Source organism: Charadrius vociferus, unplaced genomic scaffold (assembly GCF_000708025.1).
Source record: "Charadrius vociferus isolate BGI_N301 unplaced genomic scaffold, ASM70802v2 scaffold621, whole genome shotgun sequence".
Classification (NCBI taxonomy): Eukaryota; Metazoa; Chordata; class Aves; order Charadriiformes; family Charadriidae; genus Charadrius; species Charadrius vociferus.
In genome coordinates this window covers 743066-770039 of record NW_009646926.1, presented here as the reverse complement: position 1 = coordinate 770039, position 26974 = coordinate 743066, and the positions used below count along the sequence as shown (strand labels likewise).

Here is a 26974-nt window from a genome sequence, read left to right as displayed (position 1 = left end):
TGCGAGAGGGTGATGCTGCTGGAGCCCAGGCGGCTGCGGGGCCCGCTCAGCTGAGCCAGGATGGCGCTGTAGGGCGGCGGCGGTGTGCTGGGGCGGTGGGCCACCTCCTCATAGGCAGGCAGCAGGAAGGAAGCCAGCATCCCTGTGGAGTGGGGGTGGTGGCACAGGTCAGGGCAGCCCCCCCAGGCCCCGGGTTGCCCCTGTGCCCCCCAGGAGCTCCTCAGGTGGCCATCCTGCACCCTCTCAGCTACTCCAGCCCTCCCCGCATCTCCCAAGGCTAAAAGCTCCTGACAGCCACCGCAGAGAAGGCACACTTCTGGGGGCAGCCCCCTCCAACCAGAAGATTTTTGGGTGAAATGAGGGGAAAGCAGACAAATCCTGCCTGCCAGGACGGCTTTGCCACCAGCCCCTCAGAGGCCACAAGGCTGCTCTTAAACTCGAGAGTTTGACTCTATTAAAAAAAAAAAAAAAAAGAAAAAACAACAAATCACAAAAAAAGCCCCCCCACACACATTCTTTATCTTTTTCCTTTGTTGCTTCCTCAGCCTGTGAGCTGCGCTGCCTTTGAATCTCTAAGCAAGTCTGTGCAAGCTTCTGTCCCAGTTAATTGCTCTGTAAAATACATAATGGAATGCAGAGATTCTCACCCAAAAGCTGGCAGCAGAGGATGGCAGGAGGGCTTTTTTTTATTTTTAATTGGTAGTTCATTAGGCTGTAAGCAGGGTCAGGTGCTAAACACTTCTGTTTTCTGTTTTTCATTGTGGTTAGGAAAAAAAAAAAAACAGATGGATGGATGGATGTTCACATTTGCTGCTATGTTATGGTGGCTGTAGCAGTTAAAGCTCTGAGGATGCACAAAGTATAGTCAAGGTACACTAAGAAGCATCACTTTGAGTGATTACTACTATTTGCAGCTGGGTACTGTTTCCCAAACAAAGCATGGCAGGGCCAAGCCCTCATCCCTCCATCTCTCACCAGTCTTTCTCACCAGATCTGAGATGTCAGAAGTCATTACAGAAACAGCCAAAGTGAATGTACGTTGTGGTTGCAAAACCATGTGTCTTCAGTACATGCAGATATCTGGCCTTCATGTGTGCTGCTGTGGTATCTGTTGTTATTGCTGCGTCAAACCCAGTTGGATGCGCAAAACCCCAGATTTCTGGGGATTTTGCAGATACTCCCCCTGTTTGGGATCTCATCAAGGGCCATGAATTGGGTCAGCATTCACGAGCCATTGGCTAATTGGAAGGGCTGTCTGTGCTGGAGGATGGACCTGTCGCAGAGTCCTTTCCTCCCCGGCCGTAGCCGAAGGATGCTAAGCTGGCTCTTGTGCAATCGCGGAGGCAGCGTGTTTGCGTGGGGGAGAAGGATGAGCTGCTGGAAGGCGATATAAGGCATGCAGTGGAGAGCACGAGAGCAACCCAGGGCAGCAGTGGGTGGAGGAGCATAGAGTGGCCTGACGATGGTAAGTGGGATGAGAACAGGGTGGGATCTTGACGCTGGTGGGATCTCTCAGGACTGCTGCAGCGAGCCTGGAGCAGAGTGGGGGATAAACCCTCCTCGTCCAGAGTCCAGGTCTGGTGGTCACAGCTGCTTGGAGTCAGCCGGAGAAGGTACGCAGTGTGCTGCCAGACCAGAGTGGGGCTTTTGCCGTTGGCTTTGCCACACTCTCAGTGCACCTGAAGGGCAGAGAAGTGGAAGAGCATCGCTCTAGCCACTGGCCCTGGCTGACGCATATCCACATCTCTGATAAGGAGACTCCAGTGTCCAGGGCTCACCCAGCACCATGCCATTAATTTCCTTAAAGACATCCATTATCTGTACTAATGGGGGAGATCAACTTAATCTGTGGCTTTGTGGCATTAATTTTAGTTGTGTTCAAGGCTTTGGTTTTGCGTTTGTTTTTTTTTATCCTGTTGTCTCCTTGTTATGGATATGGGTTACTGGAACAGCACGGATACTTTTGCAAATCCGAACTCTTCAAAAGATCTGTAGTGGGAAAGTGGAAACCCCTTTCCTCTTTGGGGAGCCTGGACTGATGCCTCAGTTCTGTGGTTTTACTCAAAGTGCCTGTTCTTACTGAAATGTGGCTTTGTCACTGTCAGCATATCCCTGCAGGTCTGAGGTCTGGTTTCTCCCACTCCCTCTTTCTGGAATAGCTACCTAAATTCAGGACAGTATTTGACCCTTGTGTTAGCCTGGCGGGGAGGTGTGTCTGATCCGGCCCTTTGGGATAGGAAATGACTTTATGCCATTGAACCTAGAGTTTTTGGAGAAAATACAGTACAGAAATTATCACATCCATGCTTGAGCATTGTCTGAATGACTGCACACATCTCCAGCGAGCGTGCTAAAAACCCGAGTGACCCAGAGCCTGCTTGTTTTTACAGGAAAGGACTGTGAGACATTTGCTGCTGGTCTCTGCCCTCTGCCTGGTTGGCTGCGAAGGCAACAAGAGTGAGTCTCCCTGTGCACTGCCCCTGCTGGGTCACAGATGGGTAGTATGGAAAGGAGAGGTCAAACCCTCACCTGATCTGTGTCCAGGTTCCTCGTTCAAGGCACTGCTGAAGGCTGCTAAGGGGGGACCACAGAGCAGGGCTCGGGGGAGGAGGGGAGGGGGGCAGAAACTGGCGTGCAAAATAGGCAAAACAGGCAGAAACCTTGAGCTCTCCATCCCAGCCGTGTACGGTATATAACCCGTGGAGGTGGGCACAGGTGCTGTGATGTACTCTCCTTGCTAGCTGGTGGCAGGCTCCATAGCTCTGATCCAGATTACAGCCATGCTGAGGAGGTCTCCCAGGCTCTCAGTCGCGTCCTCCCAGGCTCTCAGTCGCGTCCTCCCAGGCAAGCCAAGGGGGCAGGTCCTTCCTCAGATGTGCCTGCTCTGTCTCTAAGTGAGGATCTCAGCCCGTGCAAGCTGGGCAGGGCGTTACGCAGTGGGGCAAGTTCACTCACATCTCGCGTTGGGGAGATATTCTTGCTGTGTTTCAGCTTACTTGCCTTTCTTTTGCTGCAGGTGAGCTGGTAAGCCCATATGGCCTGAGGCGAGGGGTTGCCCTCCGTCTTAAGAGGAGCCCAGACGCCTGCCTGCCAAACCTGTGCCAGCATCAGGGGGACTGCCAGGTCATGGAGGACAGACCAGTTTGCAGCTGCAAACCGGGCTTCACGGGGGCGTTCTGCCAAGGTAGGGCTGAGGATGCTGGTGAGCCCTCCCCAGTCTGTCCACGGGCACCAGAGGGAAGGGTGATGGGTGTGGTGTAATGGTGTTACCACTGCTCTTCACTGCGGGCTTCAGGAGCACGTCCCAGCTCCTGGTTTAGGTGCATTCCCCACCACCACCACCACTATGTCCTGACTACATGTTGGTACAAGACCTAGTCACAGGCCATTTCCTTCCTCCCCAAAAGTCTTAATTCCTGTAAGAATGAAGCCTTGGCTGTCAAGAAGCCGTGCCATGGTGTAGCTGTGCCAGGGCAGCAGGGCATGCTGCAGAGCACAGCTGCCTCACAGTCTCGGCACAACCACACGCACTCCAGCATGGCTACAGTGAAGGATCCTTCCAGACAGTGGCCAAAAACTGTCTTCTTCATCTGAAAGTGAGGATCACTGTCCCTGTCTGGTGCCCTTGGCAGACTGCAGTCATTCTGTAGACAGCCCAGACTCACGACACCTGCCTTTGGTGTCTTACGCTTAAGGACTGTGTCAGTTCAGAGTAGCAGCAGCCATGGCCTTGTGAAGGTCTTAGGCAATCATTACAAAATGAAAGACCCACATTAACTTCTCTGCATTCCCAAAGGTTTGTCTTTTGCCCGGTGTCTCTGAAGAGCCCTACCAGGAGCCTCCAACAAGGCTGAGATGAGGGTCTGTTTAGTGTGACTGTGCCATCCCATAGCTGACCTAGGGCTCCTTCAGGCCTCTTCCTTATTGTTATTGCAGATCGCTTTTTCCCCCAGATGTGGTACTGAAGTTGGCCTGCGAGGAAGAGCACATGAAGATGATGGTGAGGAAGGAGGTATTTGAACTCTTGAAAATCCCCCGGGAGCTTGTCCACTTGAAGAACCAGGCATGCAAGCTCTCAGAAAGTGAAGAAGAGGGTGAGCTGTTTTTTGCAGCCACTCTCACAGGTGAAAACCACACCGCCTGTGGATCAATAATTCAGGTGAGGATCCAGCAGAGCCTCTCTGCATAGCTCTGAAGCTGTGAGGGGACAGCAAGGGGAAGCCCCGAAGGCTTTTCCTTTTATATCTGGTTGCGGTAAAGTTCTCATTCCCCTTGGAAGGCTTCCCTGGGGGCTGTCAGAAAGCTCTTCTGCTCCACCAAACCTCTGCTGGCAGCACATCTTGTCTTATTCAGCAGAGCATGGAAGTCTCACTGTGCTCTTTACTAGCTGATAACAGCCCTCGGCTTTCTGGCAGCATCTTCTGAGCTCTGCAGCCCTGGCTATAGCCCCTTGGTCCCTCACTTGATTCTTGGGTCAGGGAGGGTGCAGAGGAACTGGTGCTCCAGCTCTGCATTGCACAGAAGAGCCCTCCCCTGTGGTGACTATGCTGACTCCTGCCTACCCCAGTGATGGTTGCCAGTAGCCCCTGGTCACAGGACTTGAGCAAAAACCCCAGCAATCATCCAGGAGGCCTGGAGCAGCTACACCTGAGTTGCACCATTTGAACTGGAGCTTGGAGCTCTGTGTATGGACTTAGACATGGTCTGGAGACTTGGTTTCTGTGTCATTACAGCAAAACGGCTCCCACGTGTCATACTCCAACGTCATTGAGTCAGAGCGGGAAGCGCGTTGGGGCATGATCTCCCGAAGTTTTCAGCTGGAGGTGCATTTCTCCTGCATCTACGCCTACGAGCAAGTGGTGAAACTGCCCTTTGCTCTCACTGCTGTTGACAAGTGAGTGGTCCCTCTTCACCTTGCAGCTGACATGGTATCTGTGAGCTTGCAGAAAAATAGATGCCTTCAATGAGGTGATCTGCAAAGTCCCTGGGGAGCCACTGAAGAGCTCTGAGAGCAGTACCATGTCAGGGTGTCTCCCTTTCTCTTCCCAACGTAGTTTTTCAACAAAAGATCTGGGGCTGGGGCAGAGCCAAAGAGGGGCATGCACAATCTACCTCTCTCCTATCCTCACTGCTTGAAACCAGCTAGCCAAAAAATAAAGGGTGAGAACTGGAAGATGCCCCCATCAGGCCCCTGTTGAGGTGCAGGTTAGGACCCCCTGGGTTGCCTTTCTCTTAGTCCTCACTGGCTAGCAGGTCAGTGGGAACCCCTGGAGCTTCTTGCCCCTGTCCATATGTGGTGCGGGACATCCGTGAGGCCTGGGTCTCACAAGGCTCCAGTCAGGAGCAGAGGCACGTGCAGCATCAGTGCACCTGTGCCAGTGGCCTGACTTGTGCTACATCCTTCCTGCTTTCTCGTTCTGCTCATGAGCTCTCCTCCTCTCCTCCCAGGCTGGTGCAGTTCATGGTCAGAGAAGGACACTTCAATGTCAGCATGAGACTGTACAAGACCCCCTCCTACCTCCAGCCCTATCACCTGCCGACCACAGCCATCCCTGTCACGGACACGCTCTATGTACTGCTGAAGATAGAAGGACAGCACCAGCTCAAATACTACCTGCTGAGTGTAGAGGACTGCTGGGCCACGCCAAGTGCTGATCCCTACCAAGAAGTGCGGTACAAGCTCATTGAGAAGGGGTGAGTGGAGTGCCCCTAGCACGTCTGGTCTCTTTGCACCATGAGCACAATTATCTCTCTTTGCTGGGTGTGAAGGACAGGTTGCTGTGAGGCAGCACTGAGCAATGACACCATCCTAGGTGGAACCTATGGTGGACACCATCAATGGAGAGGTGGACCAGCCTCACAGATGAGCCCCCTAACTGCTCTGAGCTGAACTCCCTCTCCTGACCCAGCTCTGCTGCCCTTAGTGCTGCCTTCCCTCTAGCATCACTCCTGGCCAGCTGGAGAGGCAACGGGCAAGGAAGGGAGAGGTGTGACCTTGCTGGGGTGTGCATAGAGGTATCTGCTGAAGGACTTGCATTAGAGCTGGATGCAGCCAAGCCAATAACATGGATATCTGGGAAGTGGGAGCTGCAGCCAGGCTCACTCCACCCCTGCAGAGCAGATGGGCCCCACAGAGCAAGACACGAGCCAGCTCCTATGCTAGTGGCAGCTCCTCCCTGAGCTGGGCACAACACAGGGTGCCGAGGAAAGGCATCCCCACCATCAGCGAGACAGAAATAGTAGTGTTCAGCAAAACTTGGGGGCTGCACCTGGTTCCTGTGTGCTCTGGTGTCCCAGGCTGGGATGCTCCCCCTTGTTTGCCACTTGCTGACTCAGCCGTCATGTCCCAGGTGTCCCCATGATGAGACAGTGACATACTTGAACGCCATCGGAGAGAGCACTACTGCCAAGTTCAGCTTCCAGATGTTTCAGTTTGTTGGTTACCCCAAGGTGTTCCTGCACTGCCGTGTCCGGCTCTGTCTCCCTGACAGCCCAGAGCCCTGTGCCAAGGTGAGCTGTACTGGTAGGCTGCACCATGCCCTGACCGGGCAGGGGAACTTCCCTTCCCTTGGCCTGCTGTTTGGAGATGGGGCTCTGCTCTGGTTTTGGGTGCCTCAGCACAATAAAAACCTCCGAACAGCAGATCACCCCAGCACCCTGAACTGAAGGCATGAGGGCTTGAACCCACCAAGAGTGCTCCTTTCCCTCTTCCCTCGGTCTGTTGGGCATTTGCAGGAGGAGAGGTTTATGTTAGGACTTGGGTAGGAGCAGGCTTAGGTCCTTCAGGAATCAGCTCCTCCCGTGTTCTGGGGTCTTGACTGCTCCCAGGCTGCAGCCCCAACTGTGCCTCTGCCAGGGGGAGACCACCAGGACAGCTCTTGCCCCATAGAGCGAGCTTCTACCCTACCCTCTGGTCCCATTACCCTTCCCTTGGCTTTGTTGACAGCAATGCCCCAGACCCTGGAGGGGTAAGCGGGCACTGCCAGATGACTACGATAAGATTGTCTCCTACGGGCCCATCCACCTGCTGGCTGTCCCTTCCTTGGGAGCAGAGACCCACCATTCCAAGACTGACCAACAGGACCTGGGAGGTATGTATGTCCCTCCGAGGAGGGCTGGAGCAGCTCACAGACCCTTGCAACTGTCTAGGCAATGCCAGATTATTAAAAAGGGCTACTAAAATCACTGCCCTGAACAGAAGCGGGGAGTCTTTCAGATGTCATGGCCATGCACAGCATGCTCCGGAAGCCAAAACAGCACAGGGAGGTTAGCTCTGCGTGAGCGGCTCCGTACCAGGTCAGGCTGAGCAGGGGACCTGAATGGGAAGGGACCAGGAGCCAGAAGGCTGTTGGTGCAGCACCCCAGGTGAGGAAGGCTGGGTTTTCATGCTGGACCTCTGCATCAACCCAGCAAGGCAGGCTCCTTCTGAGCACCAAGGTCAATGCAGGAGATCTGAGCAGCAATCTGGGACCGGGGCTGGGGGCAAGCCCGCCCACAGCATAGCTCAGACCAGGCCTGACTGCCGAGCTAAATGGAGCCCTTGGGGCAGTGGGTGTGGGTGGAGGCCCCAGGTGAGGCCAGTTGGGGTGACTGAGTCCTGTTAGTGGCCTCAAGGACCCGAAGCACCTCCATCTCCGATGGCTCTTACACTTCACAGGAGATGACCTCCTCTGAATCTCCCCCTGGCCGAGCTCAGCGCCAGCTTGGGGGACCCAGATGTGTAATCAGCTTTTCTCCCCTTCGGCAGGACCCAACCCGTGGCTCCCTGGGGCCCTCATCCTGCTGTGTGCGCTTGGTGTGCTCACCGTGGCTGCTGCTGCTGTCAGCATGAGGCAGCGAACGGCGTAGAGAACGGCTGATTCTAAATAAATGTGACAGTAGCAGAGAGGCTTTTGCCTGTTTCTTTACAGGTTTTTTTGGGGGGAAGGACCTGATGGTTGCTTGAAGAATGAGTCACATCGGAGTGTTTGTTCCCTGTAGCATCCTTAGGACCTTCTCATTCCCCTCCTGGCCCACACTCTCTAGACTCAAAACATGTACCCAGGGATGGGAGGTTCCTTCCTCCTGCTGTCCTCCTCCCCAGAGAGTCACCCAGGCACCCGGGGAGATGGAGGCACCCACACGAGGTGCTTGGCCACCACAGCTGGACTTGCATGGTTCTGTGTGACACAGGTGCAGCATGAGCAGAGACAGGGCTGCTCTGTGTGCGCACGCAGGTGTGTGTGTGTGCACCAATCCACACCAATGTCTCCCTTCACCCATGACAAACTGCCAGCAGGATTTTTGCACATCAATAAATCCCTAATGTAAAGCAAATAACAAACAATATTGTAAGCATCAAAGACTAAATCTACAGTGCTCAGAGAGCTGGCAGAAGTTTAATACTAAAACACAGATAAGGAGAAGAAAAGGGTGTTTTGCAGGAGGGACGTCCAGCAGATCCCTGGCCGAAGAGCTCGGCCCCGGTCCATTTGGAGAGGAGAGCAAAGAAGCTTGTGGGATTTCTCTGGGGTTTTTTTTTGGCAGATTCCCAGACCTGAACCTCCCGGGTCAATCCTCCCATCGCCAGCAGCAGGAAAACCCACTGCTGGGCTGGTCCAGCACCAAAGGCCATCTCTAGAGAAGAGGGCTCCATCCTGGCTGAAGCCAGGTGGGTTGTGGGCTCCCTCCTCACCCCCACAAGGGAAGCCAAACCAGCTTCTGATCTCAGTCCCTGGGAAATGAGATCAGGGGCACTTCAAGACCACAGGGGAGCTGCAGCCTTGAGGGACGTTGGCAGAAGGGACATCTCTGGAGTTCCTTGCTCCTGTAGGCCACAGGGATCGAGAGAGCCAAAGTGAAGAGCCCTGCTAAGGTGGATCATGCCCGCTGAAGGGTAAACTGAGGCACAGTAAGCTGAGCCCTTGTCTTCCATGGGAAAGGTGCATCTGTTGGGATGGAAGCTTGCTCTCAGTGGGTGCACACGCAGGCAGGGAGGGAGGTCAAGCCACCAGCTAGTCCTGGGAGACTGTGGCGGTTTTGTCATGTCTGATGATGTGGGAGAGTGAGCCAATGGTCTCCTTTGTCTTTGGGTAGTAGAGGACAACCAGCCAGATGAATATGAAGATTCCTGCAGGGAAGAGAAGGCAGACACTCAGCAGCAGCAGCAGGAGGAGATGATGGGAAGCATCCTGCCAGGATGCTGCCAGCGCTTCCGTCATGCTTCCAGGGGTTCCCCCAGCTCGCTCCTGCTTCTGCAGGAGGATCTCCCTATTCTTCAGGTGAGCCTTTTGGCTGGGACATGCCCTGGGTGGATAATGTCCCCTTTCCTCTGCTAAGGAATGGCTTCCTTGGAGGAAAATCACCCCCAGTGGAGTGGACGTGGTTGGGAGCCATGACCAACTCCTAGCCGGTGGCTGGGACCTGCTGCTTGACGTGCCCTGCCACAGGGAAGGGCATGACAGTGCTGGGCAGGTGCTGATGCCTTGGGACCCCTGGCCAGCCCACTGCCAGGCTGCCTCCTGCCTCCTCCATCTTCCCCACCCGCACCCGGGGAGCCCATGTCAGAGCCGGCCCTGACCTTGGAGAGAGTTGAGGATGGTGAAGAGGTAGAGCATGGGTGCAGAGGAGGTGCTGTGGGTGAGGAACACTGGTGCCCAGGTGGCTCCCAGCAGGCAGAAGAGCCCCACTGCCACCAGGGCCACCTTCCAAGCCTTACGATCCCCCCGTACCACCCCTGTGCCCTGTAGGCAGCAGCTCTTCTGGGTCACCACCCCGAAGACAGCCATGTTGAAGAGGAAGATGAGGCCAAAATAACCACAGTTGGTGATGTAGTGGACCAGGAGACGTTTGGAAGTTATCCAGCACCTGAAAAGACACAAGCGTGATGCCTCCAGTGGTTCTGCTAGCACCAGCAGCACCCATGGGAGCCTCCCCAGAGGGATGCGTTTGGGGATGCAGGGACACCCTCATGCTGGTGGGGTTTTCCAAGGCCAGGGTGAAGGCGGGGGAGGGGAGGACAAGGGGGGGGATGGGGGGGATGGGACACGGGGACGGGGATGGGGACGACAGTGATGTAGATCTGCTGCCCTCATGTTGCTCAGATGGGAAGGAGCCTGGAGAACCTCCAGGTGGACCTTGGATGTCCATCCATGACCTGGAGACCTGTGGGCATGACTGGGGAGGCTTGGCATGAGAGGTGGTGGTGGTGGTGATTACCACGGCTGTAGAAAGCTGCTGTGTTGTAATCATAATTGGGGAAGCGGAAGCGCAGCGTAGAGCTGAGCAGGATGGGCGCAAACCCCCACTGCCGCACTCCCGGCAGGACCACGTTACCGCTCCCCGTGCCCTGTGGGTGGTGGTGCACGCACAGGCGGGCTATGACCTGGTGGTCCACGGTCTGGATGCAGTATTCTCCATAGCTGCCAATGACTCCTGCCACCCCCACCACAAGAATGGGCAAGCCTGGAAGAACAAGGGAGACACATGGAGGAGGCCAGAAAGGCCAAGTGGTTAGCTTAGGGTCTCTGCAGGGCCCTGGACGTGCTGACCTCAGGGAAGATGGGGCTTAGGAACCTGCTGAGGTTACCCAAGTGCCAGGGGCACAATGGTTTCTGGGACATGATGCAGAAAGGGAAAGTGCTGGGTGGCAGGGCTCAAGGTGTCCCCTAACCTCTCTGCAGGATTCTCTGCTTCGGTGCCCCCCAAGGTGCCCATGGAGGGTTGGCAATGGGGGAACAAAGACCCCCGAGGACATCACCTGCTCGATGAGCAGAAGGCTTGTCCCCAGCAGGATAGAGGGTGCCTGCATGTGGTGCCCCGAATTCGGTGCACCGAGCCCGTATAAGACACTTCCTGGCCCTGACAGTGGCATTTCAAAGAACTGTGGGCAGGACAGGGGTTTGCTCTCTCTCTGCCCATCACTGCACCACCCGGATCCCCCTCCGCTTGTAACCCACAGCCCCCGTCTCCCTCTGGTTCTCGCCCAGTCTGGTGGTGCTCACCCCAGCCGACCAGGCACAGCTTCAACAGGTAGTGGTGGATGTAGGTGCCGAGGACCTTGACGAAGAGGAGGTAGAAGTGACAGCCCTCCAGCGCTGTCCAGGTGAAGCAGCAGAGAAGGCAGTAGTGGGTGAACCCCCCCAGGACCTTGCAGGTCCATGGCTGGGTCCCACTGGAGAGCCCACTGTTGAGCAGGAAGGCCAGGTTGAGGAGGAGCAGGCTGCTCATGAGGTTCACGTGCAGCCCCAGGTTGATGCAGAGTGTCTCCTCGAACCTGAACTTGCACCTGAGCGTCCCCGGAGGGAGCAGAGAAGGCAGGGGTCACAGCTGAGTGGGGCCCCATGCGATATCACAGCAGGTTCATGCAGGCACTGGAACTGCCACACATCTGTCCCAGCCTGACGAGTCCCCAGTGAGCTGCTGGCACATCCTACCTTAAGAAGATGCAGAAGGTGATGGTGAAGATGGAGAAAGCCATGGCTACCCCACAGCCAGTGGTGGCAACAGCCATCAAGGCTTGTGCCGTGGATCTGTCCAGAGCTGGGTTCTGCCAGACATGCACACGTTGGGTTAGACAGGCCCTGGCCCAACCTAGAAAACCAGACTGCAGCTACCAGAGCCATGGGGCTGAAAACCTCAGTGGGCTGCTGTAGGGACCTCATGCAAGCATAACCCCAGAAAGTCTTTGAGGGGAACAGGATGGTGGTGGCTCAGAGGAGATGCTCCCTGGGCTGGGGTGAGGGATAAGAGAAGGCTATGGTGGATCACCATGAGCACCCTCCTGGGACCCTCCACCAGGAGACAGGACCCCAAGCCTCACTGCTGCAGAGCCTGCTCTAGGCTGGGGGCCGTTTCCACCCTGAACACGCTCTGCTGAGCTGCTGCTGCCCTCCTGAGCTGGGGCTGGGCTTTATTATGGGGCCTGGGCTTGCCTGGGAGCAGCTATAGCTGTCCCTGTGCAGCTACTGGTGACACCCGAGGGGTCACCGAGGTGGGGCAGGCAGCACAGCTGGGGCATGAGCAGGAGCTGCGGGGAGTGGGATTGTCACCAGGAGGAGGGTGAAGAAGGTGAGATGGTCGCAGGAGCAGACTGTCCCCTTGTCCCCGGGCTGTGTGACACATCCACTGCTGCTCCAGCCGCCTGCCTGCCCTGGGACAGGCACAGGGCAATGGCCATGAGCGCTGGGCAAAGCACCAGCACCCGGCCCCATGCCCGGCCCCGCTGAGGACCATACCTCTGCTGAGATCCCAGAAGACGCATTGCTGGGTGACACCCTGCAAGGGGCGAGAGCGGCATCAGCCGATGCCACGGCGAGCGGCACTGGAGGAGAGATGGAGGGAGGGCAAAACTGGCTTACACGGGGCAGCTGCTGGTGGGTGAAGGTGAGCTGCACAGGGTCCCGCAGCCCAGAGATGCTCTTCTCTCCTACCATGATGCCCACCACGGTGTCGTTCAGGACCTGCCCCGTCTGGTTTACCTCCTGCGTGGGCGCAATGCTGCCTGAGCTGAGCCAGCAGGTAGCAAGTGCCGGTGGCCAGAGGGATGCCAGCAATGCCAGCTTGTACCTTGAACATGCCAAGCTGCTGGATGTTGAGGACTGTCACCACCACGCGCGCTGTCCAGCTGCTCAGGGACCGGAATATCTCCCTGGGGAGCTGGATTTTGCCTGCCTTCCCCTTCTCTGTCATGTTCAGCATCCTGGGGCCCTGCGGTGGAGAACAGCAGTGGGGGGTTGCTTGCTGGCAGCATCACCTCTCTGCTCCGTACCCACCAACCTTGCTCCAGGCACAAATTCAGCCCTGCCCAGCTGGGTTTTGCTCAGGAACACCAGCAGGAGCTCTGAGGACAGAAGGGGAGAACCCCATCCCTAGCAACCAGCAGCAAAGGGGCAGGGCTGAGAGCAGCTACCACAAGAGCTCCAACCCACCGTCACCCCATGGGACGGACAGAGAGTGGGAGAGTCTGGGGGAGGGCAGGAGGCGCAAGGTCCTGCATGTTCCTCCTCCTCCTCTTCCTCTTGCTCCTCCTGACCACCTGTCTGCTGCTGTGGGAAGGCTCCCTGGGGAAGGCTCTTCCCTCCCAAGCAGTGTTTCATGTGTCTCTTTGCCAAGGGACGCTAAAGCTGATGTGGGTCCATGATGCAACCATGGAGCAGGGTGGAGGAAGAGCACGCCATGGCACACTAAGCCCTGGGGATGGGGTTGAGGGATGCTTGGAAAGCGCAGGGCCTTCCAAGCGAGGGAGAGGGGTGCACCTCACCTCTGTGGGGGAAAAGGTGATGAGGACATCGCGGGTGACAGCCCTGCTGACATTCAGGAGCAGCACCTTCAGCCCGGCCAGCCTGTCGCGCGGCGCTGGCCCCGCTGACTGCAGCAGCCTGTGGGGCAGAAGGGCTGTGGGACCGGGGGATGTGGGGGGCTGAGCCCCCAGACCCCGCCGTGACCGCCCCTGCCCGCTACCTGAACCAGCGCTCCCGCAGGCAGGTGCAAGCAGGGCTGCCGGAGTGCCCCAGCTCTGAGCAACGCCGGGGCAAGTCTAGGCTGGGGGTCCCATTGCGTCGCTCTTCCAACTCCACCATCATGTTGCAGCACCAGTGGTGCCTGTCACCCCGCCTCAGGGCTGGGGAGGAGGGGAGCAGGGTGACTGCTGAGCATCATGGCACCAGCCGGGCACCAGGGATGAGGCAGGGATGGGAGGGACCACTCACCAGCACAGCTCTCCTGTCCCCTAGCAGCGTCTGGAAGAAGAGCAGGTGGGGAAAAGGGGGAGGCAAAACCCCAAAACCTAGGTTCTGTCCTCCCCCTGCCCACAGGGAAAGGGGGAGGCAGGAGAATCTGGCAGCTGCCAGGTTTGAAAAGAGCAGCCCTACAGTTACATGGGCTTCAAAAGGCAACTGGACAGCCATTAGGGCTCGTGGAGATAAAGCCACCATGCCTGTGTTGACACGTCACTGCATCCAGCCCCCCAAGGTGGCTCGCAGAAGTGACCCTGGGCTGCTGGTCCAGGGTGTTGAAATAGCCCCCCAGCAGCAACCCCCCCCCGGCTCTGCTCACCTCTGCCCCCTCTCCCAGGGGGAACCCTCCCTTCTGGCCTGGCCACATTCTGGGGTAAAACCCTGCCATGGTCTTCGAGTCAACACTTTCCCATGGGAAAACCTACCCCCGAGCCCACACCCCACACACACACTGGGGGTGCCCGCGTCCCCCTCACCCACCACTCACCGGGCAGCACCAGGAGCAGCAGGATGGTGCCCAGGAGCAGATTCATGGAGCTTTGTGGAGTCTCCTGGCCACCTCCGGCTGTCCCACAACACTCTGCTCCCCTTGTCCTGGCAGCTCTGCTCCGCCCCGGGCTCCCCCAGGGCTTGCAGCTCCTCCTGAGGCAATGGCCCTGTCACTTCCCTTCTGCGAACCTTCACGCCTTCCTGTGGGTTGGGAAGTGACCTCCTGCCCCAGCTCGCAGCAACAGCAATAACTGTCAGTGCCACTTTGTTTCCCCCTTGGCTGCTTCCCCCAGCTGACTGGGGGCTTTTCTCCTTCCCTTTCTCCCCCCCATCCTGCCAAATCCTTGGCCGATGCCCCCCACCAGACCAGCGACGCGACAGGGCATCCCTCTCCCAAACAGGGTACGCTGCCAGGCATTGCTGCCGGGGGTGAAACATTCCCTTCTCGGGAATGTCCCTGTGCAGCTTGGGCACCAGGCAGAGGGGGATGAGCTGCAAGCGGAACATTGATGGGAAAGGGAACTGGTGGGATGGGAGATGCAACTCCCATCCTGCAAAGCCTCCCTCTTTGATTCCTGGCCTCCGCTGGCCTCCCTCTTTGCTGGGTAGTGACAGAGACTGCAACAGCTTCCTGAGCCGCAACATCCCCCTCCATCACCCCGACCCCTATGGTACCGGGGTACCAGTGCTCTACCGGGAGCGCCGTTTCTGCTCCCAGCTCAGCAGGATCCTACGGGGTGAAACACCAGGTCCTGCCCTGCAGATGGGACAACCCGGCCGAGGGACGGACCCCATCAGAGAGCCCACCAAAGTGCCCAGCAGAGAGACCCCCGCAAGTCGTGCTCCGAGCAGGAACAACTTTAATGGGCACAGGTCTGGTGTGCAAGTGCGCTCGTTAAACTTCTACACCATCCAAAAATAGACATTCAACAAAATAAAAAAAATAGATTATTTCAGCTGCTAGAGGATGTCACAGGGGAAGAATTACTGTCTTCACTGGGGACTTCGGTCTTCACTTCTCGGTGACCACCAGCAAGGGCTGAAGATGGGGCCTCTCCCACCCATCATCCCTAGCCTTGGGGCACAGAAGGGGACGCCCGGAGGCACCGGGGACCCTGTCCCTGCCCCTTCCACTTTCTGCAGCTCCCACTGCCCAGGTGAGCATCCCTCCCTCCTGCCCCAAGGATGCCAAGCTGAGGGATGCGCTGCTGCCCAGTGGGATGTGGTGGGTGGGAAAACTGGGGAGAGGGCCAGCAGAGGCAAGGGGTGGCCGGCCCCACTGCGGGTCCCTGGGCTCCTGGCAGCCCTACAAGGTGGATGCGGTAGCAAAGCGGATGGCGTTGGTCCTTCCCACAGCAGTGCCTTCCCACGTGCGGGGAGCCCCGGCATGGTGTGGCGCAGCCATTGTGGGGCTCAGCTGAAGTGGCTCTGGCTGCCGTTGGGCTGCAGTTTGACGCTGTCAGAGCTGCTCTGTGAGTCAGGGGACTTTCTCGCTTGCAGCACCATGGTCCAGTACCAGAGGAAGATGAGGAAACCTGGGAGAGAAGGGTGGGTGAACCTCCTCAAGGGACCAAGAACAGCCAAGAGCGAGGCAGCCAGCCTGCCAGGGATGGCCTCTCTCGGACCCCATCACCACCCCATCAATAACCCGTGAAAGCCCCAGTGCCCTTCGGAGAAGCCCAGCGTCCCAGGCTCACCTTGGAGGGAGTTGATGATGGTGAAGATGTAGAGGGAGACGAGGCGGAAGACGCCAGAGGTGAAGGAGAAGAAGACCAGGGCCCAGGGGATTCCCAGCAGGATGCTCAACCCGAAGAGGGCGAGGACATGCTTGAGCTTGTGGCCTTTCTTGTTTTGCCGGAGGATCTCCCGGACCATGGCCCCCAGCATGACTGAGTTAAAGAGGAACACCAGGCTGAAGAAACCCAGGTTCACGACGTTGTGGATCAGGGGGTTTGTGATCCAGCATCTAGGGGGAGGAGAAAGGGCAAAGGGTTATGCTGTGTCATCCCATGAGTTGGAGGGGTTGGGGGAAGCAGGACAGTGTGGTGCAAACCCAGCACCCAGCTTAGTTAAACAGGGAGGGGAGACGCCCCACCACCACCCTGCACAAAGCCCTAGAAGGCCACAGGTGGGCTAAGGAAAGCCTGTAGGACATGGTGAAGGTTTAGCCAGTTGACTTTATCTAAGAGCAGGGACTAGGCAACTCATTTCCCATAACTTACATGGTTGCGTTGGTAGATTTACCACCAACGGATTCATAGACGGGAATGGAGAAGGGGCCGTAGTTCGTCCAGCTAGCCAGGAAGATCAGCATCACGCAGAAGAAGGGGAGTCCTGCGTGGTGAGAACAGAGCAAAGTGGCCACCCTAGTCCTGTGCCCTTGGTCCTTCTGGAAGGATTTGTTGCCCCTTTCTCCCCATATAGACTACAAACCAACGTCCTCCTTCCCAAGGGGGAACTGAGGATGGAGCATGCAACAAAAACGCCTGGGGTAAGCCCTGGCCCAGGAGTGAGCTGTGCTGCACCAGCTGCAGCTGGAGGTCTCCCAGGGTCATGGAATTTTAGGCCACAAAAGATCATGAGATCTTCTGCCCAAAGCACAGCAGAGATGCATGGGTGCTTAGCGCATCAAGCCCATCTCTCTGGGCTGTCCTGGATGTTTCTTTCAGAAAGAGAGCACCCCATTACTATTTAAAGACCCCAAGCAGTGCCTCTCACATGCCTCCCTTGCTGGGTGACCCCCAGGGTGACCCACCCTTGCTCTAGCACCAACTTCTGCTCTCAGCCACTGAGGCTCCTTCTCCACCGAGTCTCTTGACAGAGAGACCTCTCTGCTCTCTGACATCTGCTCCCCCACAGCTATATCTCCAGCCCCGTCCAGGCACCGTATACAGTGGAAAAGACCTACCCAGGTGCCCCTCCACCCTGTTGCCCTTGCCTTCAGGGTGTCTCTCCTTCCCCCATGCTCACCCCAGCCCATCAGGCAGAGCTTGAGGAGGAAGTGGTCATGGTAGGCGTTGAAGACTTCAATCACAAGCCGGTAGAGGTTGTAGCCCTCGATGCCCATCCAGGTGAGGCAGCTCAGGAGGGAGAAGTGCAGGAACAGCCCGCCGGCTCTGCAGACTGCCTCACTGCTGCTGGAAGCTAAGTGCTCGGAGATGAGGAAGGTGACATCCAGAAGGAAGATGGCGCCCAGCAGGTTCATGTGGATGTGCATGCTTGTGATCTGGTCTCGCTGCTTGCTTCTGGAGAAGCAAGGGGAAGAAGACCTCACCACTGTGCTTGGCCAGCATCCGCAGTGTCCCACAACACCCCACAGCTCTGCATGGGGCAACTTGCCCCCACCAGAAGAGCCAGGAGACACTCTGGTGCTGTCAAGGGCTGAGAGCCTAACCCCACAGGTAGGACCACCCGTTACACACGCAAATTCAAGTCCCTGCAGGTGACCTTCAGGTCTAGGCCATTGTGGGGTAGGGAGCAACATCATTTCAGCTCTGAATCATCCATGTAGGATCAGTGACATGACTCAAGAGAAGACACTCATGCTCTCCACTGAGTCATTGAAAAGATCCTTGCAGGCTTCTGCTTGCTGGATCCATAACAGCAACCACGCTGATTTTGCAAAATCATTGAAAACAGATGGTTTTGAGTGCCCTGTTGGAGATCTGACGAAGAGGGTGGTTTCTGGGGAGGAGAACTCCTCTTTCTTCAAGCACTGGTCCTTCATCATGCTTCTAGCCAGGCCACAAACGGCATTTGGAGAACTTGTGCCCACCCAGGTGTAGTAGCAATGGACAGGACGCAAACGGCGTGTGGGGTGACCTGTCAGACCATACCTGAAGTAGAGGAAGAAGATGGTGCAAATGGATGCCAAAGCTGAGATCAGGCAGCCGATGTAGGTTATGACACTCAGGTAATCCCTGTGGATGTAGGTGATCTCTGGGGAGGATACCTGAGAAGAAGGAAGAACAAGATGTGGTGAGGAAGAACAGCCGGTGGGAAAGATGTAGGGAGCTATGGGAAGGTGTGACCCACCATCAGCACGGCAAAGTAGGTGAGGTGGTTGCATCTGCAGTCCGTCTGGCTGGGCACCGCCACTGTTGTACAACCGTAGCTGTCCCATCTTCCAGAGCTGGCTGCGCAAGAGAAAGGGAGAGCTTCTGGTGAGCAGCAAGAACATCTGCTTCAGGTTTGTGGATCTTCAGGGCAAGGTGCCCGTGGCAGGGGGGAAGGACAAAAGTGGGGGTCCTAGCTTGTCCCATGCCAAGCATACACACTCAGATAGCACCCTCAGCATCAGGACCCATCCCTAGGGAAGGAGAAAGCTCTTAGGTTAGCTATGGAGGACAAAAACCTGACATCAACTCCATGGGAAAGGTTTATGGAGCTGGAGCAAGGAAGGGAGGTGCAGAGCAACTTGTACCCCTACCAGCAGGTCTGTGGTACCCTGCAAAAGGAGCAAAGGCAGTACCTGGCTTCACATTCAAGTGCAGGAGCACTCACCAGTGATGTCCTCCTGCCAGAAGACACACAGCGGGGTCACATTCCTCTGCAATGAGAAAACCACAGGCCATGATCAGGATGCAGCCGTGGGTTTGTTGCCTGGCCAGCACATTTGATAAGAAAGAATATGGGGCAGGAGGCAAGATGGTCTCTGGAGACAAACCGTCCCATATCATGGCAGCGGGCTCCAGGCGGAGACTGTTCTCTTGGCAGCTCAGAGCAGATACTTCCTCCCAGGTCCCCTTTTTTCAAAGAAGGGGTTCAGCTTTCAGCAGGTGCCTGACAGGGCCATGAACAAGCCAAGGGACTGTTAACTCAAAGTGTCCCCCAGCCCTGGACATTGGAGATGCAAACCAGCATCCCCTGGACAGGAGCACGCAGCGCCACCACCAGTGCACAGGGTGAAGCCATGATCATGATACAGCCCCAGAAGATGTAGTAGACCCTGCACAGGCATGGACCTGCTGGATGGTGACCACTCTCTAAGCTGGCAAGGCCTGGACCCTCCTTGTCCCTCCATTCCTGGTGGCACCAGGTTTGATGAGGCGGTTTCCCCACCTACCGGCAGCTGGTCATGGAATAAAGTGAGGACAACTGGGTCGGAGAGATTGGCCACCACCGTGTCCACCAGGGAGATGCCAACCACCTTGTCACCCAGGACATGGCTGCTGTTTTCATCCTGTGGGAGAAGAGGAGGCGATGGCATCATGGGAAAGGATTGCTGGTGGGCATGAAGCAGGTGAGAGTCCCCAAGAAAGAGGCCCCATGCCTCTGTCAAGCTTCTAGCTCATCTTTGAAGCAAGATGAGCTCATCTTTCTTTCTTCTACCTCATCTTTGAAGCTGGTGCCAAGCGAGCACCAGCATCCTGGTCTGGGCAGCATCCCTGCTGCCCTGTACCACTGGAGCCCCTGGCATGGCGAGGACAGCCTACCATGCCATGTGCATGGGCATCACCTGGAACATGGTCTGGCTGTTGATGTCCATGACGAGCACCCTGTGCTCCACCATGTCCTCTCTCTCCTTTGCCATCAGGAACAGGCTGCTTGGCAGGTCCACTGTGAATCCATGGACCTCTCCACCCCCCTGCAAGGACAGACTCATCAGGAGAGAGGCTGGGAGAAGATGCTGGTGGACCAAGACCACCAGAGCAGGCTGCCCAGGACCCACCTCTCTTTGGGAAGCAAAGGCCAGGTGCTGAGGAGCCTGAGTGGGCTGGACCCTCAAGACAGTTGCATGCACAGTGGCCTTCCCGAACGTCTGGTTCTGCCCTTCAAGCTCCACCTTGGCCAGTGTCTTCTCCAGCTCCCCGAGTTTGCTGTTGGGGAAGGGGAGGAGTGAGCAGCATGCAGCAGGCGCTGCACAGGCGGGAACAGCACAAGATGGGAACTCACTGCCGAAGCATCTGCTGCTCCGTGGCTCCCACTGCCAGCAGTGGGGCCTGGGCGATGAGGCTGTCCAAGGTGGTGAGCTGCTCCTCCACGTCTTGCTCACAGATGGGCATGCTCTCTGGAGAGGCTGATGGGCACATGAAAGGAAATGCTGTGAGATGCACAGGCAGAGCCGGTTTCCCCCTGCCCCAAACCAACTGGGCACAGCCCTGGTGGGAGCAGAAAGCAGAGAGCTTCAAGGTGGCCCCAAGCCCAGGGAGCTAATGAAGACCCCAACCCAGAGGGCTTCTCCTGCTGCCTGGAGCACAGCTCCTGCCAAGGCTATCGGGACTAGGCTGACTGAGGCTAGCTAGGTGTCTAGCAGTGCAGACAGGACCCTTGGAGACCCCTGTAAAGCCCACAATTTCAAGGGGCAAAACACTTGAAAAGCTCCATCTTCATCTTTAGGGAGGCTGGGTACTGGCCTGCCTCCAAGCTGCTTCAAGCAAACCTACGTCCCCTTCCATCACCCTTCAGCTGTGTCTTCACATCATCATGCTATACCATATACTGGGACACCACCAATGCTCTGCTGATGGCTAGAATGAGCTGGGGATGAAACAAACCCTTCATTTAATTAAAATAATTGCCTCTACAAGGGAAGAAGTATTCAGATGCACTGTCAAGGGAGGTGTTCTTCCCGCCCTTTGAGATGTAGGACACGTTGAAGATGGAGGCACTGGTTCTTTCATTCTTCTGACGCTCCTTCCCCCGGGTGATGCTACTGGATGGGTCCACACCCAGGAGGAAACTCTGCTTCCCATACGCCAGCCTCAGGGTCCCATTGGCCTTGAACCAGTAGATGCAGAAGCGGTACCTGCCCAAAGTGGGGGGCAAGCTGTACTTGTAGTAAGAGTTTCTCCTGTTTGGCAAAAAGGGCCTTTTTATTATCAGCGCCTGGGCTGTGTTCTCAATGGAGATGGAGGCAGGGCCATGCTCGTAGATGACAGAGCTATTCTGGGTCTGGTTTCGGTCACCACAGAAGCGGAAGTCCTCTTCCTGGCGGCTGCTGGCTCCCACCCCTGCATTGCACAAACGCACAGAGACACCGGTTCAGCCGGAGGGGTGGCCACCCCTGGCAAACACCGCACCCCCGTGGCAGCCACCGCACGTGGCACACCAGGTTCTCTGCCCCAGCCATCCCAACCCCATCCTGGATGGGCTGTGTGATGTCAGCCACCTCCCCGATATCCCTATGGCTCTGCTGGGAAACTTTCCTGGGGAGCCGAGGCTCCTGGGGCGGCAGGACTTCACATCTCTTGCTGCCACCTTCTGCTAGGTGCCACCACTCACGTCAGCAGAGACCAAGAGAGGAGCACTCCATCTCCAGAAGGGACAGATGGAGATCATGTCCTTCCTCTGGAAAAGACCCATCCTGCCCTGGAGACCCCACCAGAGGCATGTCAGCCCATGAGACATTTCACCTCTGTGGAAGCCATGGCTGCAAATGCCCCTTGGTGCCCCCCAGCCAACTTTTGGGGGCTCCCAACTATGTCCAGCAGCCCAAACCTGGTCCACCATCCCGGGGCAGGATGTGGCTAGGGACAGCCTACCTTGGAGGGGGGAGAGAAGGAGCAGAAGGAGGACCTTCATCCCGGGCTTTGACTTGGCCTCCAAGGAGAAAGCAGAGCCTGGAGGGGTACAAAAGAAAGGGGCCACATGAGGTATCATCCATACCATGGCGTCAGGGGTTGGAGAACAAAGGTGGGATATGGGCTGGTGTCATGGTCAGCTCCCTGGTGCCTCTGCCACCAGGAGGAGGGAGCCAGGAGCAGCGAGCATCCCACCCGGCTGCGGGCTGGAAGGATGAGGGAGGCCGGCAGCTGGGTTCCCCGGGCTCTCGGCACGGGGAGGGTGCCCCACCGCCCCGGTACAGGCACCAACCGCCAACGACTGAGCTCGGGAGAGTCCCCTCTTCCGCTCCCGGCTTCACATCTCGGTTTGGGCCTCGGCTTCTTATCACGAGCGATAGGAACAGAAGGAAATGGCGGTTTCCTAATTCGCCAGCCCTGAAATTATTTTCTCGGGTGCTTTCAGCTCCTGCAGATTAGCCAAGGAGCCAGGCATGATGCAAACTGCTCCGTCATTTCAGCCCAGCAGAGATGGGCTCTCCCGTGTTCATGCTGGCGATGCCGATGCAGCAACCGCAGCTGCCAAAACCCCTTCTGCCCCTCGCCACCAGCCAGGCAACATCCTCCACATCCCCTTTCCCCATCCCTTCATCCTGCACTCCGCTCCACCACCCTTTTCTTTGTCTTTATATGCAGCCGGGGCTCCTGTGACCTGCACCCAGGCCAGCGCTGAGCACCCCAGGGTGCTGTTGCACCCACACGCTGCACCTGGCCGCAGCCTTTGCACCCGCAGCCCTTCCCATCGTGCTTTCCGCCTCACCCACGCCACAAACTGCATCTCCGGCGCTGCTGGGGTGCACCGAGCTTCGCCTCCTCCTCGCCCTGCTGTCACCCCCAGCTGGTAGGACCCATCCCACCAGGGTCCGGCAACCAGTGGGAGCTCTCCCAGGGTGGGACAGCATCAGTGGGAGGCTGCCGGACCAGCCAGCAGAGCCAAACACTTGCCAATGCCCAAAGCCAAGCCAGCACCCACTCCTGTGCCACTCTCAAAGCATCCTTCTCGAAACCCACCGAGTGGCCCAATCCTGCTTCGTATGCTGCAAGCGGGTGCCAGGGCACCCACCAGCACCACCAGTAAAGGCTCACCAGCTCTCCCAGGCACCCAAGAGTCATCAGATGGCAAGGTGGGAGGGAAAACCACTTGCTTGAAAACTCAGCATCGCTGTTAGGAGGTTTCTCCCACCAGCACGGATTTCTCCCGGAGGTTTCTCTGTCCAGCACAGATCCAGGTCACATCCTGCGCTGATACATCACCACAGGCACAGCCTGCTTGCCGTCCCTCCCCATCTGCTCCTTGCAGCTGTTATCACCAGAAGACGGGGGCTTTGGGTTGTTAAATAACCTGCTGCCATGGGTATAATTGAGTGTGGTGCTAACGAGGTTCCCCAGTGTGGGCTGAGAAGGTACAGCACAGGCACGACTTGGCAGCAGTTACTGGATGCGGACAGGGCTGGCATCCTGGTGCCTTGCCGCATGCTTGGGAATCATGCCCGTGTATCCAAAAAGCACAGATCTGGGGTGGCAAAATGCCGGTGGGGATGGGAAACACCCGGATCGCTTAAGCAGCGGAGCAGTACGCGAATGCCAACTGTGGTGTGACGGTACAGTGCTGGTGTGCTGGGAAAGTATCCCCTCTGGATGGGGAATGATGAATCCCAATGATGCTTCAGTCCACCCTGCTGCGCTGGCTCTGTTGGGATTTTATTGGGGTGGTCGGAGAACAAAATCAGCCCCTTTCAGCCGTTACTCAACCGGGACTAGAAATCCCTGCAGAGCTGTGGGTGGGGGAGCTGGTATTTCCCCTCCAAGCCCTATATGGTCCCGCTCGCCCCGACGCCAATTGCTGTTTCCTGAGCCAAACAATAGCGAGAGAAAATCCCCTGAAAATGGTTTCACAGCGGGAAAGCACGGTTCCCATCCATGTCAGCGATAAGCAGCGCTGGAGGGAGGCGGATGCGCTGGAGCCCACACCAGGACTGGATCCTGCCCCATCATCTTCCCATCCCTGGGTGGCAGTGGGGATGCACAGCATCACCGCCCATGGGTACCCGGCGAGGCCGCACGTCCCCACTGCCATCAGGGCATCTCCCCAGTGTCACTCATCTTCCAAAGCCTCATGCTATGGTGGTGACCAAGCAGAGACCCCCTTCGGCGCCAACCCTACCTGCTCCCCATCATCCCCAAGGCAGGATTACCCGCTGCCCCAGCTGGAGCCTGAGGGCTGAGCTCCTCTGAGAACAATAACACATAAAAAACCTCCTGGTTTGGCCTCAAAATCAGCCACATGATGTAAAAAGAGGTGGCGGGCACACCACCGGGGTTACACCATCTGGAACAGGCTCCCTCACCATCGGCACAGAGGGAGGCTCAGCCCCAGGCATCACATTGCATCCTCCCATCACCATTAAAAGAACACGCTGGTCTCAGGAAGAAAAGCCAAGGAATAATATTGCGGCCTCTAAACCTGGAGGCAAATGGGGGAAAAAAAACCTGAAAAAAAAAAACCCCACAAAAAACTAGCGTGGTGTTCACTACCACCTTACTGCTCTCTGTGTGACTTGGCAGCAGGTATTTAAGCTTTTGGAGGTGGCACGTGGCTTTTGGACATGATCTTTTTCCCAAGGAGAAGGGAAGATGCTCTGACGCCTCAAACAAACACCGGAAACGGGGAAATCCAGGGGCTTTTATCTCTGTTTTCCTTCCAGGTCTGTTAGAAAAATATGCTGATGGTCTGTTCCTCGAGATGCTAACGTGCGCACAGCTCGTCACCCACAGCCTGTTACCCAGGCAAGGACTTGGGAACCACATGGGGAAGCTGAGGCATGGAGAGGCAAGCCAAGGCGGGTTCCCCAAGATGCAGAACAGCTTTGCACGACCAGCCTCCATCAGACAGCAGACGATGTGCCATGGGGCTGGAGCTGCCCAGGGAGGTGGGGACCACGGCAGGGACCCCCCCGCAGAGGGGATGCCCCAGTGTCGGTCACCCAGCTGCTTCACAAAGTGCCCTTGTCTTTGGCCAGTGGCCCATGCGCGCAGCGGCCAGCCTGCACGTTATTCACGGCATTGGCATGCGAGCCTTTCCCGTCACCGGTGGGCGGCAGGGTCCGACCCGGCATGTTTGTTAATGCCCAAGGAGCTGAGCGGCAGCTGCACCGCACCGGCAGCCTGGCCGTGCCAAGCCTGCAAAACCAGACCTGATAAAGATTCCCATGGGAGCGGCACAGCTCCCCGCCAGATCCGTCCTTCGCCAGCCGCTGGCAACCATCCCTTCCCCAGCAGGCGTGGGGGGAGCCGGGGGGAGGCTGGCACAGGCAGACCACCGGCGGCTGAGGCTCTCAACATGGAGGTTTTGCTCAAAGCGTTGTCTTAACATTCAAAATTAAAAGAAAATTTCCATTTCCTAAAAACCACCACAGGCAGAAATATCGCGGCCAACTAAACCAGTGCTTCCTCCAGCGCCTGGGCAACACGGCACCTGGGTCGGTGGCATGCAAAGCCTGCGGCTTGGGCAGGGCTGCAAACCGCCTGCGAAGGACCAGGTACGCCTGTGGCGAGCGGAGGGCGGCTGTGAAACGGGGACCGAGTGGTGCAGGTCGTCCTCCCTCACGTCACCGGCCTCAGGGGGGTACCAACAGCCGTCCCTACGGCGCGCTCCCACTGCTCAGCCTTCTTCAGGAGCAACCCCTTGACCTTCTCCTGAGGGTCAGTTTGTACCTTCCCTCCATCTGAACCACCCCCTGGGTTTTAAATGGCTTCCAAAATACCCCTGTCCCCTCCCAGGTCTTGTCCCGCTCTGCGGGAGCATGGTCCCCATCGCCTGCCTGTGCCATGGGTGCCGGGGAAGGCAGTTATGGGGCAGCACAGAGCAGCCCAGGACCACCCCAAATCAGGCTCCCAGGCATTTGGCACGGGAAGCCGCCAACCTGGAGCCTGGCAAGAGCGAACCCAGTCCCGGCAGGCTTTTCCAGCTGCAGAAAAGCCAAGCACAGCCGGGATGACGGCTGCGGCACCCGACAAGCCAGGTAAGAGGGCATGGGCTGCCCCGGATCCCTGCCAAACCCCAGCTGTCGGTGAGCTGATGGGAAAGGAGTTGGTGGATTAGAGTCCTCCTGAAAAAACAGGCTGCTGCCCAGCTGGTACCACCGGGTGCCAGTCTGCAAACCCCGCAGGTCCCTCCAACAGCCACGGGTGCCACCACAAGGTGCGGGGACGGCCAGCCCCGGGAGCCCCCGTCCCTGCAGCATGCAGTTGCTTGCAAACCTGTTGCTCTGTGAATAGCAGCCCCCAGGCCGCAGGATTAAGAGCTGGACTGCAACCAAGTATGCAGCATTTTTAGGCCTTGGCTTAATTCACATGGGAGCTGCAAACCCAGCGAGGGGCACGGCAAAACCCACTGTAGCTGCGGTGCTGGGCTTAAAGGATTTGACCCCCCCCACCCCCCCGGACATCTCCAAAACACTCCTGGCTCCCCGCTGGTGGTGGAGCTCGGAGGGGGGTTACTGCAGCCCTCAGACCGTGAAATGAGATGTGGCTGCCTTCCCTCCTTCAACAGCCATCGGGACTTGCTGCCAAGAGGTTATTCCAGGAGACGAGACTTCAATTCCCCGGCTGGCCTCGCTGGGTTTTGGTGGTCCCTCTGGAAGGGCAGTTCAGGCAGCTTGCAGGCAGGGAGCAGCTGGAGCATCCCGCATCCCGCAGCGGCGTGCCAGGACCAGCAGCGGCAAGCTGAGATGTTGCAGGAGGAATCCCCCCCAACAGGCATTTTAAGGGAGGGAGATCACCCTGTCGAGACATGTCGGCGGTCCCACAGGGATGTTGGGTGGAGGAGGAATGGGGCGTGCTGGTGGGTCCCCTGGGGTGGGAAGCAGTGGCCGCACACAGGACCCGGTAGCGGGGGCTTGGTGTGCTGCCGGGAGCAGCCGGGAGCAGCTGGTCCTGGGGGGCTTCCTGGCCCCACGGGCTGGGAATTTAGCCTGGCTCCGGGGCAGGGGCGAGGGGTGGTGGGGCAGGCGTGGGCGAGCCCCATTTAGGAGGGATGGAGGCTCCACCAGACAACTCGCTCCTTGGCCATGAGCAGGGACCCTCGGCCCTGCTGGGACAGAGACATCGCACCCACCGCTCAGGCGCAGGGAGACAAAATGTCCTCATACCTCCCAGAGCGGGGGGCATCCCAAATCCCTCCATGGAGCACCCCTTCGCTCCATCCAG

At 57.5% G+C, this 26974-nt stretch overlaps 3 protein-coding genes across 3 annotated transcripts in view; 1 reads left to right on the top strand and 2 right to left on the bottom strand.

Annotated features, from left to right (window-relative positions):
• The window catches only part of LOC104294842 (uromodulin-like), an 8540-nt gene extending 655 nt beyond the window's left edge, over nt 1-7885 (top strand). Inside the window, exons 2-9 of the mRNA XM_009894502.1 lie at nt 2391-2457; nt 3017-3184; nt 3954-4159; nt 4734-4894; nt 5449-5694; nt 6351-6510; nt 6947-7091; nt 7748-7885. Of these exons, the coding sequence (XP_009892804.1) occupies nt 2391-2457; nt 3017-3184; nt 3954-4159; nt 4734-4894; nt 5449-5694; nt 6351-6510; nt 6947-7091; nt 7748-7848 (1254 nt within the window). The 3' untranslated portion in view covers nt 7849-7885. The remainder of the gene's footprint in view (nt 1-2390; nt 2458-3016; nt 3185-3953; nt 4160-4733; nt 4895-5448; nt 5695-6350; nt 6511-6946; nt 7092-7747) is intronic.
• A 1108-nt stretch (nt 7886-8993) lies between these two features.
• Nucleotides 8994-15593, bottom strand: GPR97 (G protein-coupled receptor 97). The gene is given in 14 exon segments (XM_009894501.1): nt 8994-9109; nt 9560-9846; nt 10350-10443; nt 10983-11266; nt 11415-11527; nt 12030-12130; nt 12216-12255; nt 12339-12461; nt 12547-12687; nt 13241-13382; nt 13384-13671; nt 13673-13718; nt 14203-14280; nt 15575-15593. Coding segments are annotated over 14 exon segments (1872 nt in total).
• Nucleotides 15594-15617: 24 nt separating this feature from the next.
• GPR56 (G protein-coupled receptor 56) lies at nt 15618-21728 on the bottom strand. Its single transcript, XM_009894499.1, has 13 exons — nt 21689-21728; nt 20732-21157; nt 20100-20223; nt 19876-20023; nt 19663-19791; nt 19270-19386; nt 18708-18753; nt 18240-18340; nt 18041-18156; nt 17175-17449; nt 16427-16538; nt 15902-16170; nt 15618-15739 (listed from the first exon to the last, which is right to left on the bottom strand). Exons 1-13 carry the CDS (start codon nt 21726-21728, stop codon nt 15618-15620), a joined length of 2025 nt encoding a protein of 674 aa, XP_009892801.1.
• Between the last annotated feature and the right edge of the window lie 5246 nt (nt 21729-26974).